This window comes from Gracilinanus agilis, chromosome 4 (genome assembly GCF_016433145.1).
Source record: "Gracilinanus agilis isolate LMUSP501 chromosome 4, AgileGrace, whole genome shotgun sequence".
Taxonomy (NCBI): domain Eukaryota; kingdom Metazoa; phylum Chordata; class Mammalia; order Didelphimorphia; family Didelphidae; genus Gracilinanus; species Gracilinanus agilis.
The window spans coordinates 220,651,614-220,670,209 of NC_058133.1; the positions used below are offsets into that span (position 1 = coordinate 220,651,614).

Genomic DNA, 18,596 nt, shown 5'->3' on the forward strand with positions numbered 1-18,596 from the left:
TCTTTCTTTCTCTTTCTTTCTTTCTTTCTTTCTTTCTTTCTTTCTTTCTTTCTTTCTTTCTTTCTTTCTTTCTAAAAACTCTTACCCTCTTACTTTCTTGTCTTAAAATCAGTACTATGTATTGGTTCCAAGGCAGAAGAGTGTTAAGGGTCAGGCAATGGGTGTTAAGTGACTTGCCCAGGGTCACACAGCTAGGAAATGTCTGAGGCTGGATTTAAACCAGGACATCCTATCTTTAGGTCTGGCTCTCAGGCCACTGAGCTATCTAGCTGCCCCTTCCTCAACTTAATTGGGGGAGGTTGAATAGGTGGCTTCTCCCAGTAGGAATGCATCTTGTATCTTCAATTCAGTCCAAAAGGCTTTTGTTAAACATCTAATATGTACTAGGTGCATGTGATACAAAGGCAAAAATCAAGTAGTTGCTGACTTCAAGAAGGTTACTAGTCAGAAACAGCATGCACACAGATAAGTAAAAATAATATCTCTATATATATACATCTATGTCTATCTCTCCAGCTATATCTGTATTAACCACTCTTCTGTAAAACTGAAATGGTTCTGGCCACTTCCTCTTTCACTACCATCTTTGCTAATTATCTTTGCTGGCTCCAGAGAAATGGGGGGAGACTCAACCAATTGAATCTTTTTTTCCTACAGTGACCAAATTCTTAGTTCTAGCTCCCCTTGAAACTTCCCTAAACACACTAAAAAATTTATTTTCAGAGTTGAAATGATGACAGCAACAACTAAACATGAAGTAATTTTAGTAGTGGAAGCACTAATTACTTGAGTGTGCTTCTTGTGCCTCTTGTAGAAGGTCACACTTAAGCTTAGTCTTAAAGTCTGGAGCAGGGAGTTCCTGGAGGCGAACGTGAAGAGAGAGAGAGAGCATTATAGGCATACGGGACAGACTAGGCAAAGATACAGAGAAGGGAGATGGAATGTGTAAGTGACAGGAAGAAGGACAGCTTAGATGGACAGAATATAAAGCATGAAGGGGATATTAATATATAATCAGCCTGGAAAGATTAGTTGGTGAAGGATTTTCTATGTCAAATAGAGAGGAATCTATTGGCAAAGAGGAGTTCTTGAAGCTTCTGAAGAAAAATTACATACCAAGACTAGAAGCCGGTGCTGTCTTGTAGCCTACTCTTCCCTATGGGTATTATCAATTTGCCTCTTTTCCCTGTGGTTGTGTCATTGACCCAGTGGCCTGAAAGTCTGCCAGACCATGTCATTGAGGAAAGCCAAGGAACAACAGTTTTAAATGGAATTAAATGAATAGTTTTCTGTTCCAATTTCCCCATCTTCCCCCCCCCCCCCGGCGTCTGATGAAAACAAAATACATTTCTAAATTAGGAGCCATTGGGAGTTGTCTGGGAGCCAAGAGGGTCTGTTTACATATTAGCTAACTGTCTGTAGCTGTTATCCCGGGAGTGATGAGACTGAGACAGAAGGGATGTCTTTGCTAGCATTTGTTTACACATCCAATTACAGTGGCAGAATTCCTAAAATTCTATAATCATTTGTATGGCACTTGATTTGGCTCCAGAGATTAAAATAAAATTTTAATCTCAAGCGTTTTTAAAAAAGCCCTTACCTTCCATCTTAGAATCAATACTGTGTATTGGTTCCAAGGCAAAAGAGAGTTAAGGGCTAGGCAATGAGGTTCAAGTGACTTGCCCAGGGTCACACAGCTGGGAATTTCAAGCATTTTAAGATCATAAATTTAAAACTAGAAGGGATATTAGAGATTGTCCGTTCAGAGATTGTTTAATTTCCCCTCATTTTATAGATGAAGATCCTAAGGCTAAAACTGGTTAACAGTCAAAATAGCAAGTAACTTCTCTTGAGAATCAGTTTCCTCATCTGTAAAATAGGGTGGCAAGTAACTTCTCTTGAGAATCAGTTTCCTCATCTGTAAAATAGGGTGGCTATATAGTACAGTAGATAGAGTGCTGGGCCTGGAGGCAGAAAGACATCTTCCTGAGTTCAAATCTGGCCTTAAATACTTCCTAGCTGTATGACCCTGGACAAGTCACTTAACCCTTTTAAATTCAATTTCTTCATTTTTTAAAATGAAGTGGAGAAGGAAATAGCAAACCACTCTGGTATCTTTTCCAAGAAAACACCAAATAGAGTCATGAAGAGTCAGATATGCCTGAAAAACTGAAAAAAACCCCACAAACAAACATACAACAAAATAGGACTAATAATAGCATCTTCCACATTGGATTGTGATGATATAATGAAATAATGTACGTAAAAAGCCTTGCAAACTTTAAAATGCCAAATATAAATATGAGAAGTTATTGTTAACTAGGATTTCCCCGTCAGCTTAAATTAAATAAAAACAAACTTTTCTTTTATTAAAGCCACAAGTAAAAGAAATCTGATTCTGAATAAAAATATCTTTCTCAAACTCTAAGATCTAGCCAACTTAGCCTTTAATCTATTATGTGTTCTCCATGCATAATATATCGCCTACCATTTCCATGTCTTTACTATAGCTGTTCCTTTTGCTTAGAACACATTCCTACTCTCTCCTCCACTTTTGTCTCATAAAATAACAACCTACATGAAGCCTCCTGACCCTCTTCTCATCTACTTTGTATTTAGCTACCTCATATTTATTTTGTGTTGTGTTTTTTTTTCTCAGTATACACAGAAACCTACAGACACATGTTGGTTTTCCCAGTAGAATGTCAGTTCCTGAGAATAGAAATTGTTTCATTTGATTAATGTCTCCCTAGTGCCTGGCTAATCTACTATTAAGTAGATGCTTCATCAATGCTTATTGATTTATTAATTGATAAATCTCTCCCACAAATACATAAAGCATTAGTGGAAGGAGTAGACACATATAGAGCTCACAAATAGAGAAACACACCTGTGGCCAGAGCTCATTTGAGGAGGAACAGCTTACATCTCTGATGTTTCAGGGGCTGCTGAAGTCCTTACGCTGTCCTCACTACTTGGGTCTTGCAGATTCCTCTAGGTGCTGATGCACTGTAGTTACTATGGCAGCTTGCTTATGGCTTCTCTGAAATCTTGGTCAGGGGTGCTACTATCCATTTTTCAGGAAGGATCTGGAACCATTATCCTGGAATAAATAGGAGCCTCCATTATTCTGCTTTCTTCATCTTGACTCAGGATTATGGGGACTCAATTGATCAGAGTTTTTTTGTTCAACCTCTTGCTATAGTTATAAGAGCTTTGAACCTTCACATATCTACTTTATTCACTCCTCTACTGAAGTAGATTCTTCATATTCACTTTCAGCTGACTATTATCATAAAGCCTCTTACTTAGAAGAACATGGCTTAGATGCCTTTTATTGCACTCAGGCTATAAACAAACTCAAAACCACAAGTCTATGTACAGAAAAGACTTTCCTTTTTATGAAATGCTATGCCTATTTAGTGGCTCATCCTAGTCATATTTTGATTTTGGTTAAGTTATATCAAGTAAAGAAGGATTTATTAAATGCCCACTATTTGCTAGCCATTATTCTAAGATTCTAATTATATTATTCTATAAAGAAAGGCAAAAAACAGTTTGTTCTCTGGGAGTTTGCAATCTAATAGGAGAAACAGTGCAAACAATTATGTACTAACAAGATGTGTGTGAGTGAGTGAGTGAGTGTGTGTGTGTGTGTGTGTGTGTGTGTGTGTGTGTGTGTGATAAATTGGAAATAATCTCATGGAATTAGGTTTTAAAGGAGGATTGGTAAAATCTTGAAAATAGTGGGAGGAATGTACACTCTCCCTACCTCTGTATTATGGAATTATAGAATCCCTCATCTTTTAAAATGCCTTTCAAACATTGCCTGCTACATGAAACCTTTCGTGATCTCATCAAATTATCTAGTATCCTCCTCTCAAATTACATTGTATTGTGTAATTAGCAATTAGATCAGTTTTAGGGCAGACGAGCTCAAATCCTGCCTTTGACATCAGCCATGTGATCAAGGGCAAGTTCCTTAACTTCTTTCAGTCTCGATTTCCTCACCTGTAAAAAAATGACAATTATAAATAACCTACCTCCCAGGGTTGTTGTAAGGATCAAATCAATTAACATATATAAAATACTTTGCAAACCTGTATAAATGCTAACTTTTATTATAATTATTAACTGCTTTGGACTAATTTTCTTTATATTTATTCTACATTTTCTTATATATGTCTTCATTGTCTCCTCCCATATATCTTGGGAGAAGAGATTGTTTCTTTCACAGTATTTGTCCCCAGGACCTAACAGTGCCTAGCATAAAACAGATACTTAATAATGCTTGCTGACTGATTAGAGATAGACTTGGTAAAGTCCATCTCTAATGCCTTATCATGCTAGGGGTAATCCTGTTTTCTCCAAGCCTATGACAGTAAAGTATATGCTTTGAGAGGTCCTTCCAAATTGGAAAGTCTTCAAGTATGTCTCAATTGACAGATGCTATATGTTATCTGAAGACCAGATGAACTGGATGGAAAAAAATTACAAACGGTTTATGTTTTATTAAAACCAGAAATAAAAAAAGCTTGATTCTGCACCACACAAATAGAATATCCATATAACTATGCCAAATCTCCAGAAGCAGATTTGTTTTTCTTTTTACTTAACCGTCCTCCCCACATATAGTTTAAAAACAATTTAAAATCTGAGAATTTAGACAAGAAGTGCTTTGTTAGGACTTAACCTTTGAACTCCTTCCATTCTGTCTTTCAGATTGAAGCCTTGGTGAAGGAGATGCAGAACCCAGAGACGGGAATCAGAATGCAAAGCCAGAGGGTCATGATCACTAACATCCCTCATGCAATGACAGGTAGGACCTGGCAAAGACTTTGGGGTCTCTTGGGACTGAGGTTTATGTCTAGATCAGAATATATTCTTGCCACACCAGTTGGATTAAGTCATAAACAGGAAGTGATAAAAGTCAATTCTAAAATAAGGTTTTGATGTTGTAATTCCCAGTAGTGGGAGTGGAAAGAGATGACTTGAATGTGCCAGTTTTGGAAGTCATTCCTTCTAGAAGATCACTACTTAAAAGTAATAGTTTTACTTAATGCATTTTGTTTTTATGGGGAAATCTCTTCTCAATAAGCTGCCAATTCCCTCTCCTTTGCTCTTTCTTATGATGGGGGAAAAAAAGTTAAGCAAAAGTGTCTTAATGCAATGATCACAACTAACAGAGTATATAACATTCTACATCCATAGTCTTCCACTTTTTTACTGAAATAATTATATTCAAATATCAAACATCTGGAACCAATTCTGATAATTGAATTTAATCCAAGTTCTGTTTTCTTTTAGTGTTGCCACTAACAGAGCATATGTTGTTCTCTTGCTTTTGTTTCAGGATGTCTTCCTATCTTTCGGTTAATTCTTCATATTCATTGTTCCTTATAGCAAAAAAATCTTACATAACTCATCGTTTGTTCAATTATTCAATATTCCCAAATTGAAGAGTACCTACTTTATTTCTAGTTCTTTTGCTAATTAAAAAAATACAACAAATATTTTGTTTTACATAGGACTTTATTTTTCTTTACTATCAATACAATGATTAACATTTCATTGTCAGGTTGCTAACTTTTCCAAGGGAGGTAGGAAGGCAAACCACCTGTGAACTGTGATCAGCTATACACAATACAATACAAATACAATAGTAGCTTTGTATTTCAGCTGGATTTAAGCCCCTGGTTTTTGAGAGCCATAACATGTTCCAAGGTAGAGCTTTCTGAAAGGAGATTAATTTTGGTAGCATCATTTGTGGAAAGGAAATCCTGTGCTAACAAGTCCAATGGTGATGAATTGCTTATATTTTCCCTCTTAATTTGTTATAAGTTTTCCTTTAAATGTTTTTATGTTGGCAATTTGTTTTTCTTCTCTTAAAAACATCCGAAATGGTTTATTTATTTTGTTCATTTCCCCTCTCCACTGAAAACACAGCTCCTAGTTTAAAAAAATTAATTCAATAATTCTTTGCTTCCAGTTTTGTTTTTATCTTCTTTGGTTTTCAGGTTATTTTTATGTTTAGTTAGAATTTTTTGATTTGACAGTTTTCAATTTGTTTGCCCAACTTGTTGATTTTTTTAAACCCTTATCTTCCTTCTTAGAATTAATACTGTGTTCCAAGGCAGAAGAGTGTTAAGGGCTAGGCAAGGGGCTAGCAACCTTTTTGGCCGTGAGAGCCATAAACGCCACATTTTTAAAAATGTAATTTCGTGAGAACCGTACAGTGCTCACAGTATGCGAAAAAAATTGACTTTATGGCTCCCACAGAAAGAGCCATATGTTGCCGACCCCTGGGCTAGGCAATGGGGGTTAAGTGACTTGTCCAGAATCACACAGCAAGGAAGTGTCTGAGGCCAGATTTGAACCAAGGACCTCCCATCTCTAGGCCTGGCTCTCAATCCACTGAGCCACCCAGCTGCCCCCTTTTTTCTTTTTAGTCTTTCTATTTGAATATTTTAATTGTCTTTTACTGATTATAATTTGTGTTGTCTTATGATCAGTAAAGGATGTTTAGTATTTCTTCTTTTTTGTATGTTTGTAATATTATGTACCTTAGTGCATTGTCAGTTTTTGTAATAGTGTCAAAGGATATCTTTGGTTCTTAATCAGTAATCACTAGAGAGCTCTCATGTCTAACTTTCCTAAAATTCTATTAATAACATATCTTGTTTATCTTTTTTATTAGATTTGTTTATGTTTGAAGGGATTACATTGAGGAGCCCAACTATTTTGATTTTACTATCTATTTCTCTCTATAATCAAAATTCCTTTAAGTACTTAGATGCTATTCTATTTGGTATATATACATTAAATGTTAATATTATTTCAGTATCTATGTTTCCTTAAGTATAATGCAATTTTTCTGCTTACCTCTTTTATCCTTGATCATTTTTAGCTGTTGATTTGTCTGATTTCTTGGTTGCTACTTCTAGTTTAGAAAAATTGCTTGAGATAATAAATTTTTCTCTAAGCTCTAATTTTAGCTTTTTACGGATTTTTATGCTTCAGGTGTGTTTCTTGTAAAAAACATTGTTCGATTCTGCTTTCTAATCCATTCTGCTACTCGTTTTTTGTTCTATGTTTGAGTTCATTCTATTCACAATTACAATCTTGATTGTGTCTTTTTCTCTTTCATATCCATGTATTTTTTTTTTCTTTTTGCCTCTTTAGTTATAAAGAAATAAAGTAGGTGTTGTGAATTAAAGTCAGCAGAGATAGACTGAAGCACATTTTCTCTGAGCAAGATAACATTTTATTAACAGAGGTATTACATTCTAATAGAATGGGTAGACTCTACAATGAAAATACGATAAGTCTCTGCCTCAATTAGCCAGAGACCCTGAGATGGTGACCAAGTTCATTTTTATAAGATTAGAATAAAGAACAAAACAGAACAGATAGAGAAATAATATGATTGGCTGAAGAGTTAGTGCCATCATGGGATTGAGGACAACATGACCAGTTACGTAGCTGAGGTATGGTGGTTGGAAGTTGGGATTGATAGACTAACAACCCCCTCCTTCCCTCCTGTGACTAAGAAAAGTTCATAGTTTGAGTTTACCTCTAAGGCCAAAGACAATGGCCCAGACTTCTTTGGACAGCAAACCAGATATTCTTGAAGGACAGCTATGTGGTACAAAGGACCAGACTCCCTTACGTCCACCTGAATCCCCAAGAACAGCAAATTTCCTTGAGGCAAGACTAGAACAATGATCAGCAAGAGAATTAGATTTTAAAACTTTATCCATTACAGGCCAGCTGAATTCTAAACTAAAATTCAAGGACAAATAACTATGACTTAATCAGTTACAGAACAAAATCAATTAATTGTAAATAGGATCAACAAAAATAATTCAATTCAACTTAATCTTCTCATGGGGAATGAAATGGAACAGAACCATCCCTAGTAATCTATCATTGAAATGGTGTGATCTTATTCCTCTCTTCACTTAGGTCAGACTTGTCCTTGATTCTTATATCCTTTTTTTTTTTTTCTCTACTGAATCCCTCCTTTATAATCTATCTTCCAAAGTTGAAGCTTATTTTGCTTATGTCTATTCCCTCCCAAATTTTGTGTACTTTCTTAAATACTCTTTCTCTGCCCTGGACTGTTTACTTGTTGAATTTAATGTATTTCAACACCAATCTCTGTGTGTAATTGTCTTTGATTCTACTTTGCCCAGGTTCAGTGATAGTGAGTTTCATGTGATATCCCTTCTTTTCTTTTTACTTCTTTTTCCACTTCTCTCTGCTTTTATTTTGGGTGAAACTCAATTATGAGAAATAATAAGTTCTTCTTTCTCATTTATGTATTCCCTTTTCTATCCCTTTTCCTTCCTTTCTTAATATCAACAAAATTAGAAGAAAAAATCCTTTGCTCTGTATTTTTTTTTTATTCTTTATGATTTTATTTCTTTATGAAGACAGTAGGAATCTGAAGGAGTACTTGTGTCTTCTCTTAGAATGTAAGCACTTGATTGTTTTTTAGCACGTTCTGATGGCTCATGTGAAATTACTTTTCTAGATTTCTTTTTTCTTTTGTTTTTTATCATCGTTTCTCTCCAGCTCTGAGCTTTTAATAAGGAATCTTTCAAAGTTCTCTATTCCATTAAAGATTCTTTTCCCTGGCCTCGGACACTTACTACTTGTGTGAACAAGTCACTTAATCCCAATTGCCTATCCTTTACTGTTCTATTTTGAAATGGATTGATTAGTATCAATTTTAAGTCAGAAGGTTAAGAGTTTTAAAAAATTAATTTCTCTACTATTGGATGACATTTTCAGGATATTTATCTTGGCTGTGAGTCTTCTTTTTGGAATATTATATTCTAAAATTTCCTCTTCTTTTTGATAATCACAGTGTGGTCTTGGGTGATCTTGATTCTGGTTTCTTCGCATTTGAATGCTTTCTTTCTGGTTGCTTGGAGTATCTTTATTTATTATCTAGAAGCTATTGAAAAGAATAAAAATTTGTGAAATACAAAAAGTTATCCTTCTTTCTTCATACCAGCTTATATAAGATTCTTTCCAAAGCAGGCCTTAGCATATTTAGTCAATTACCATTCTGGGTTTTCATAACCTGAAACTATGCATCTGATTAAATAATTAAAACCATACAACCTAATCAGCCCCTGAGGACCCAAGGCTTGATCAGAACAAATAACACCTAAGACTTTCTTAGCATGACCATACCAGGACAGAAGCCATATTTGTGTCTAGGGATAAATTATCTAGACATTAATTCTAAGTTAACAAATAAATTACCAAAAGAGAACAGTATGTGAGGCACATTGCCAACAAAAGGGGCGGGGGGAAGGAAATCAGTTAAAACTATAACCATATCTTGAAATCAGAACATCTGTGGTGTGGCCAACTCATTAATTGGTGAAATTCACAGTGAAACTTGTAAATAGGACTACAGTCAGGAACTGAAAACCAGACACTGCAACCAGCAATCCTTGAAAAGTCTCTCTGCTCTAAAACATTTGCAAAAAAATACTACTTGAAAGCAGAAAATAAAGGTTTAGATTCCCCTTGCTTGCAACTCTGTCCTTGTCCTGAGATATTTCCCCTCATCTTGTTTTCTGATATAATCCTTGGTTCCCTGACTATGATCTCTTCCTGTCAGGGAATTCTCCTCCTAGAGAGGACTTACATCCTTCGGAACCAGAGTGTAATGATTCCCCAATTTGTTTGAGGGTTCCTTTATTCATTCTCCTACTTTATCCATGGGCTAGACAGAAAGGTTAATTGGGCAGCATACCTTTTCCAATGTCTGTTTCCCATTCCCCCTTTTCCCACACAATTGGAGCTTACTGCTTTTCTTTCTACTGTCAAATCCTTCTTAGTTTTCAGGGAGATGATTTTCTCAAACCATTCAGGGAGGAAGATAAACATGAGATTGGTGCTAGAGGGAAAATGGGTCTTTTGATCAAAGAAAATGACAGAATGATGTCTGTCAAGAAAGAGGCTGTCCACAGAATTATTTTGTCCAGCTGAAGAAATATCCAGTCTAGTAAGTACTAATGATGTCCATCTGAATACATGGCTACAAAGTTCTATCACTTAATGGTCCAGGTGCCTGACCATTCAATGAGTGGCAATGGTTCACTGGGGGGACTATTCAGATTCCCCATCTCTTAGTGACTTACCATCATAGTTGGCATTTATATAGTACTTTAAGGTTTACAAAGTGCCTTACAAATATTATTTCATTTGGTCCTCACAACTCCAGGAAGTAGATGCAATTATTGTTTCCAGATTTACAGATGAGGAATGAGTAAAATGACTTACCCAGATCATCCAAATCCTTATAAGAAATCATCCTGGTGACCAGTGCTGACTATGGCAGGGAAAGGTTGTCACTAGGAATATCAAAGGCATCCCTGACTATTGTTGGCAATAGAGGGTCCAGGCTCAACACACTCTTTTCTTAGCCTTTCCCATTCTATTACAATTCCTGGAGTGAAGGGAGGAAATAAGTATTTCTTATGTGCTAGGCTCTGTGTTAAGCTCTTTACAGATATCTGATTTGACCCTAGCAACAACTCTTTGGGGGAGGTACTATTAATATCTTCATTTTTCAGTTGAGAAAGCTGAGGAAGGTAGAGGCTAAATGACTTGCCCAGGGTCACACAGCCAGTAAATGTTTGAGGCAAGATTTAAGAATGGAAGACTCTATAATTCAGTAACCCATGGGGATTTAGCACAGATGAATGTTAAGTATCAAACAGCTTGTATAAATCAAGGGGCTTTTCTCACTGTAATGGACTGGGATGATAAAACAACAGCCTAATTTGGGACCAATGCCTATAAACTCAACAAATCCATCTCCACTATATATCCAGGCTGATGTATAATCATAATAGGGGCATATATGTTTTTGGTTCTTCTCTTGCCTTTATTTGGGCAATTATTTTTTGTTCTCTGGGTGGTGTTTCTTAGGAAAGCTCATTCTCATGGGGATTTCATGTTTAACCTGAATATTCACTAGACCTGGATCTCTGATCCCCTTTTCATTTGATGGCAAGAACTGAAGGGAGAACTTGACCCCACTCCTGATAATCCTTAAGTCCCATAAAGTCAGGATCCATGGGAGTTGGTGGAATCTGACAAGTTCCTAGTGCTAAATGCTCTACTATCTTTTCCTCTTCTGGTATTCTCTAACTAGCATATAAAAGAGCTGGATATCAATCTTTCTCTTATCAGCCCCATCTTTTAAGGACAAAATCCACACTTCCTTCCTAGACAAGGATTTCTGTCTTCCTCCCTTTTCATAGCAGGCCACCTGAGATGAAGTACGACCTCAGTATGCTTAAAATCCAAAGGTCTTACCCTTCTCAGGAATTTAAAAAATATGTCTTCCCAATCCTGAAAAGAACAAATTGGGGAGGGCTCACAGCAAGAGATTGCTTCCATAACCAGAGGAGCAACCTCCAAGAGCTTAACTCTTGTGCTTCTGAAGCAGGCTCTGATCAGTATTATTTAGCCATTCAAAAATTCCTTTTATCTTTCAGATAATTAACACCTTCCTTGCCTTGCCTCTAAATGGGAACAGGATGAGCATGGAATTTGTCCTTTGTGGGACAAGTCTGCCTAGTCTTTCCTGAAGCCTCTGGAGTACAGATGCAAATCTTCTATCCTGAGAATATGGGGCATTGAAATGACCTAATGAAAGAGATACTGGGTCAGGCCCCTGAGTTTATGAAATTCAATTTCAGTAAATTAATTCAAAAGAACCATTCAAACAGGCCTGTGATGGTAAATGTTTAACAATAGGCTCTCCTTTCATATGCAGGACATACTTTAAAGTTTAATCTGAATTAATAACACTCCATTACTTTCTTGAGGCTAGAAATTGATAAAACAATAAATTAAGCTCTGATTCATAGGATTACCTAATTTCTGAAGTGTAAATGCTCATATTGAAAACATAAGAAGAGCTAGATGGCCCTCACCTCCATCCTTAAGTCAGGTCTCTATAGGCTCTTCCTTATGGTAATATTTAGCCTACTAAAGGTTTATCTCCTTCCTTGAATACACCTTAATATTTTTCAATACACAGTTCTATATTAAAATACCCTTGTGGGTAGTGGTTAGATAAACTGGAAAGATCCTAATTTTAGGTGCGTGGGTTTGAGAGAGGAAAGGCCAGGGCTGGAACCCAGGAGAACTTGAAGAACCAACAGGAGGGAATTTTATTTATTCCATTCCATTTCTAGCTTTATCCTAAATTTTATCCCCAATAACTTGGATTTCCTGGAGTAGCAAGATTAAATTAGGATCATGATAAGATGCACTCTGCGATGGTGATGGGGAAATGGAGCCCTTCCCCCAATCAAATGGATTGCAGAAGGTCTAGCCAGCAGTTTTGCTTTCTGTACACACATAGCTTGGACTTATTTAATTTCATTTTTGTTAATTTGATGACAGATTTTCAATAACAATTAACAATAGGTAAGAAATAGTGAAGAGTATCTAAGTGGCTCAGTGGATAAAGCACTGGGCCAGGAATCAGGAAGACCTACCTTCCTGAATTCAAATCTGGCCTCAGACACTTTCTGACTGTGATCTTGGGTAAGTCTCAGTTCTTCATTTATAAAATGAACTAGAGGAGGAAATGGCAAACCCTTCCAGTATTTTTGCTAAGAAAAGCCCAAAAGGGATCACAAAGAGTCAGACATGACTGAATAATAACAATAAGAAATAGTGAAATGGGTGGGTTTTTAATTCTCTCTCCTTTGGAACCTAACTGGTTCTCTAGAGCTGGCTTAGTTTTCTATGGTACAAACAGTACTGCTGGCTTGAGACTTCTTGGAGGGTTCCCAAATGTGCAATTTTCTTGTTTCCCTCTACAGTGACCTGCCAGTATCTTCCCCCATTCCTATCTTTGCTTAGAATGCCTCCAGATTTTTTGCCTTTTTTCCCTTGAAGTTTTAGGCTGGATGGAAGTGCTTATTGGTATTTTTCTTTGTTTTTGTTTTTTGTTTGTTTGTTGTTGTTCATTATTTCTTCTACTGTTCTTTTACATTTTTGCTGGAATGTTTGTTGAGAGAATTAGGCTATGACCTTTGACTTTTCATCTGACTCAAAAGCCTTTACACCATTTTGATACCACACTTGATTCTGCTTTGTGTTTTTGGGGAGAAGTAAAAACGTACAATCTCATTGTGGGGGTCTTTTTTGTGGGAACAACTTGTTGCTTTAAAAATGTTTTTTTCTTTGTTGTTGTTCTGTGTGTATGATAGAGTTTGTTCCTCTCTTTATGGAAAACATTTGGTCAATAAGGATGATTCTGGGCATTAAAGGGATTTTCTTAATCTCTCCCTGTTTCCTTAAGAGGCAAGAGAGCAGGATTTCTAAGTATAGCAGAACTGTCAGGTGTCATTGAGCCAGAGCTGAAGATTCGATTACCAGGAAGACCAGGAGAGAGATAAGGAATGCTGACAGTTAGGGTTTTTTGCCTTTGGGTTTCGAGAGAGTAGGAGGTCTGTTTCTGAGGCAAGGGGCAGTTGGCTACTGACAGTTGGGTGGTAGAAACTGATTGAATGAGTTTATGGGTGGTGGCTGTCAATTATTTAGGAAGATAGATAGTTAGTGAATCAATTTTTAGAGAGTGTAGGTTAGATAGGCCTGGTATTTGCCAGGCAAGAAGAATTTGTCCTCAGAAGATAGTTAGAAGTAGGTTATTAGAAATTTTAGATAGTATTAGGAATTCAGGTATAGTCGTAGGGTATTAGAATAATAAACTACCTTTCTTTCTTTTCTATTTTCTATCTGTACTTCTCAAGTTAAACTGTTTTATTCAATTGCTCTCCTTGCTTTTGTTGAACTTTTAACCCTTACAATCCTGGTGAGCCAGGTAGGAGTTTGATTAATCTGTCAATCTTCTGTTCCTCTCTTCTTACTATCCCTACTTTTCAAGAATAAGCAAAAGGTAGAAGTGTAGGAAATTTTAGGCAATTAAGCATGGAGTTAGAGATCATGGCACATATAGTAAAGGAGGAGGTTCCAGTCTATCTGAAACAACTCCCGCTCCCAGGAGCTTTACTGAGCTGATATAGCTCACAATTTTAGATTGCCTCTGGTTATTACCATTTCTTGGATCATTTGTTCTGAAAAGATTACTTCAAGGATACCAACTTTATCAAATAAGTTGTCTAGTTTAAGAAAAAGAAACAGCGGAAAGATAGCTTAATGGAGACTAGAGTTGCATACCTTGAAGATTGTATCTTTCAAGTGGCCAAAACTGTTGCTCAGTTGTCTGAAACTATCTGTCACTCTAATCAACCTTTCTCTCCTACTGTTCCTACTTCCTCCACCAACTCCAGGGCAGCTCAAGCAAAAACCCAAAAAAAGAATGTACAAGCCTATTCCCCTTAAGAGAAGTACCAACCTTTAATCCCAAAGAAGAGTTAGTTAACATAAGACATCAAAGACCATTTACTCCTCAGGATATTGAGAGATTTAAGTGAAGCAACCTTTCTTTGAGGATGATCCCATAGCTGTTATCAAAAGTCTGGAAGGCATATGCCAACAATTTGATCTAACCTGGATTGATTTTGAACTTTTGCTATAAGTGTGGTAATATGAACCTACAAACCTCCTAGTGGGGAGGCTGAGGCTGGTGAGTTCTGAGTTACAGTGGGCTAAATTGATTCAGTGTTCTCCCTAAGTCTTGCACCAGTATGGCAAGTCCCTGGGAGGTGGGGGATACACTAGGCTGCCTAAGGCGGGATAAATTGATCAAAGTCAGAAATGGTCAAGGCTCTTTTGCTGAGGAGTGGTGGGGTCAATGAGGGATAGCTACACTTCCAGTCTGGGTGAGATGGGGCAACCTGGTCTTTAAAAAAAAGATCCTGGGAAGGCTTATGAACTGATACACAGTAAACAATAAGCAGAACCAGGACAAAAGTATCTATGACTATAACAATATAAATAGAAAAATAAAATGAAACGGACTGCCACCAATATCTTCACTTTCACTGAAGGAGAAGATAATCCAAGATTGATTATAATGATCAGTGTTGGACCCTATTATAACAGTGATATCAGATAGAATGGTGTGCACACACGTCCTTCTCATATACATACATACACATACACACAAACATATACACATATATTAGAGAAAATGGTTTACATTTAACACTACAGGTTTTTTGGATTATGTTGAGAAGGATACTAAGTGAAGGTGAGAGTAGTGGTAGCAGGCAGTGGATCAGATGCTGGGCTCAGCAGTTGGCTTAAAATCATAACTCTTGAATTTCCTTACTTTTTCTTACCTTCAACACTCTGTGCTGTTCTTTCTTTTATTTTCCCCATTGGCATTGAAAATTTTTCTTTTTCTTTTTTAAAAAAAATTTATTTAGAATTTTTCCCATGGTAACATGATTCATGAGCCCCACCTGCCCCTCCCCCCCCAAGCAGTTCCACTGGGTTATCCATGCATCATTGTTCAAAACCCATTTCCATGTTATTCATATTTGCAGTAGAGTGATTCTTTATAATCAAAACCCTATTGTACTATGTGGTTGATCATATATTTTTCTAATGCATTTCTGGTTCCTTAGTTCTTTCCCTGGATGTGGATATTGTTCTTTCTCCTAAGTTCCTTTGGATTTTCCTGGGTCTCTGCATTGCTGCTAGTAGAAAAGTCTATTATATTCAATTGTGCCATAATATATCAGTCTTTGTGTACAATGTTCTCCTAGCTCTGCTCCTTTCACTCTGCATTAATTCCTGGAGATCTTTCCAGTTCACATGGAATTCCTCCATTTCTTTATTCCTTTCAGCACAATAATATTCCATCATCAACATATACCACAATTTATTCAGCCATTCCCCAATTGATGGACATCCTCTCATTTTCCAATTTTTTGCCACCACAAAGGGGGTAGCTATGAATATTTTTGTACAAGTCTTTTTCCTTATTATCTCTTTGGGGTACAAACCCAGCAGTGGTATGACTGGATCAAAGGGTAGGCATTCATTTAAAGCCCTTTGTGCATAATTCCAAATTGCCCTCCAGAGTGGTTGGACCAATTCACAACTCCACTAGCACTATATTAGTGTCCCAATTTTGCCACATCCCCTCCAACATTTATTGCTTTTCTTTGCTATCATATTGGCCAATCTACTATACCTTGTGTCTTTCAAGTTTTTCATAAAAATAGAAGATATAAGGAACTCATACATTCTTTAAGTCAATCTGAGTGAAGGTAAATCAGCAAACTTGGTAAATTCTGACTCCTGACAGACAGTCTGATGTAGCCTCTGGACCCCTTTTCAAAATAATGTTTTAAAATATGTAAGATTACAAAGAAAAGCAACTACATTGAAGTACAGTTATCAGAATATTCAACAAATGAACAAGTTCATGAAACCCTGGTTAAGAACCCCTTCATGAGAAAGGGAAAGAAATCATCTTGGAAAGGCCAAGATTGTAGACAGAAAACCATTCCAGACCAGGGGAACCTGAGCCAGCCTGCTGGGCTATGTCCACAGATCAAGCTGTCCAGTTGTGAGTGACAGGATAATCTTGTAATCTGATCTATTTCAGGAAGTATTCAAGTGGGAGAAAAATCCTAGAGCTCCTTGGATAACATGATGTAATGATGTAATTAGCCTAATGTCAGCAAAGGACACCATAACAGTCCATATACTGCCATGTGACATTTATAGAAAGTGACTCAGATTGAATATATTAAATCATTGACCTTTGGTATTTTAAGAGGAATTTCAGATGGAGAGTTTTTCTCCTGTAAAAATTATCATGGCTGCAGAAGACTAAGAGGAAGAAGAGACAGTGACATCAACTGGTAATGATACACAATAAATAAAAATGAGCTAATCTCAATGGCTGGACTAGGTCTAGGCATGACAATTCTCAGAAGATGTGACTGAGAAAAGACATGATATAATCCAAATCTAGCCACAACTGTACATCAGCCTTCAAGGTAGAGAATGTATAAATCAACCACACTCAGAAAGTAGCTTTGTTCTTCAAAAGTATGGAAGGAAACCTTGGCACTCCCCTCATCTTCTCTGAAGATTATTAGATCCAAGAAACTAATGTTTTAGCTAAAAATAGCTGCAAGACTACAGTTATTGAAAGTATTATATAATACCATTTAATCCCTGGCAGGTCTTGGCTTCTGAGTCTCCTATATTGGCAGGGGGCATTCGCTGCTCTTTTGCATATTCTTTCCCATGTAACCAGGGAGAGCCTTCAGTCTTCAGAAATTTAGATGGTTGTTGGAAAATGTGACTATTTTTTAAATTGAGGGGTCCATCAGAAATGACCAGTGCAAATGTGTTATTGGAAGGTGTTATATTCAATAATCTTGGAAGAGATGGATGCCACCTTGACTATCAGGGATGGCAGTTGAGAGACTTGGAATGTTCCCACGTGCCATGAGCCAGGGGCAAACGTCAGTTGGTCCCACCCTATATTTACCCCTGACAGCGACTTTGGGGGAAGTCTCTGGTCTGAGAAGTCTCTGGACTGAGAGACTGAGAACTGGAGATTGCAGATCTCTGCCAACCTCTGTGGTTCAATCTGGGCAGTGGGTGGTTGGAAGGGTGGTTTGAAGGGTGGAAAGGGTGGTTTAAGAAGAAGAGGGTAGGAATAAACCTGAATCTATTTCCTGATAGACTGTGAGAACTAGTGAATCATCAACACTAGTAGTGAGAGAGCTGAGAGAATAAAGACCATCAATACATCTGCAGCAATAGCCTCCCTATTCTCTGGCTTGACTGTGGCCAGGTCCAGCTGGAGATAAAGGGAGAGAGTGAAATCTCAAACCTCCACCAGATTAATAGCCTCCAGTCCTGATTGTTAATTAATCCAATAGATAATAGATCAATAGGGTTTCCAATCCCCAATCCTTGACCTTGTTATCCTTTCCCTACTTAGAGATAAAATACTGTTCAACAACAAATGCCTTCCTGAGTAGTCTTTCTATCAAGGCCCTTGGGAAGGGAGTCAAATGCAGTCAGATCCTGAACGTTATCCAAGGCAGATCAACAGCCCAATACCAATTTATCCAACCCCAGGTTGGGCCAGGAGAGGTTACCCATCTATCTAATTATTATAGGGCTTTGATTTGCCTTGGATTACATTTGGTATCTGACTGCGTTGACTCCCTCCCAAAGGGTCGTGATATAAAGACCACTCAGGAAGGTACTTGTTAAATTCTCTTTATGTATAATCAGGGAAAGGATAAACAGGACAAGGATTGGGGATTGGAGACCCTATCATCCTAATATCTATAACTAGTTGACAGTCAGGATTGGAGGCTATTGATCTAGTAGAAGCTGGAACTTTATTTCTTCACTACACCTCTGGCCCAGCCTGGCTACAGCCAAGCCAGAGAATAGGGACTGCTATTGATGCAGCTGTGTTGGTGATCTTATTCTCTCAGTTTTCTCACTACCAGTGTTTGGTGATGCACTAGCTCTCACAGTCTTCAAGAAATATTCAGATTCTTCCTACCCTCTTCTTCATAGACCTCCCTGTCTCCCTTCACCACCCAGAGACCCAGAGACCTAAAGAGACCTAGAAAGACCAAGAAACCTAAAGA

The 18,596-nt window shown here is 37.3% G+C and overlaps 1 protein-coding gene across 1 annotated transcript in view; it reads left to right on the top strand.

Annotated features, from left to right (window-relative positions):
- Positions 1-18,596, top strand: part of RGS9 (regulator of G protein signaling 9) — a 98,325-nt gene that overhangs the window by 8,105 nt on the left and 71,624 nt on the right. The window contains exon 2 of the mRNA XM_044672254.1: positions 4,723-4,819. Coding sequence (XP_044528189.1) covers positions 4,723-4,819 — 97 coding nt within the window. The remainder of the gene's footprint in view (positions 1-4,722; positions 4,820-18,596) is intronic.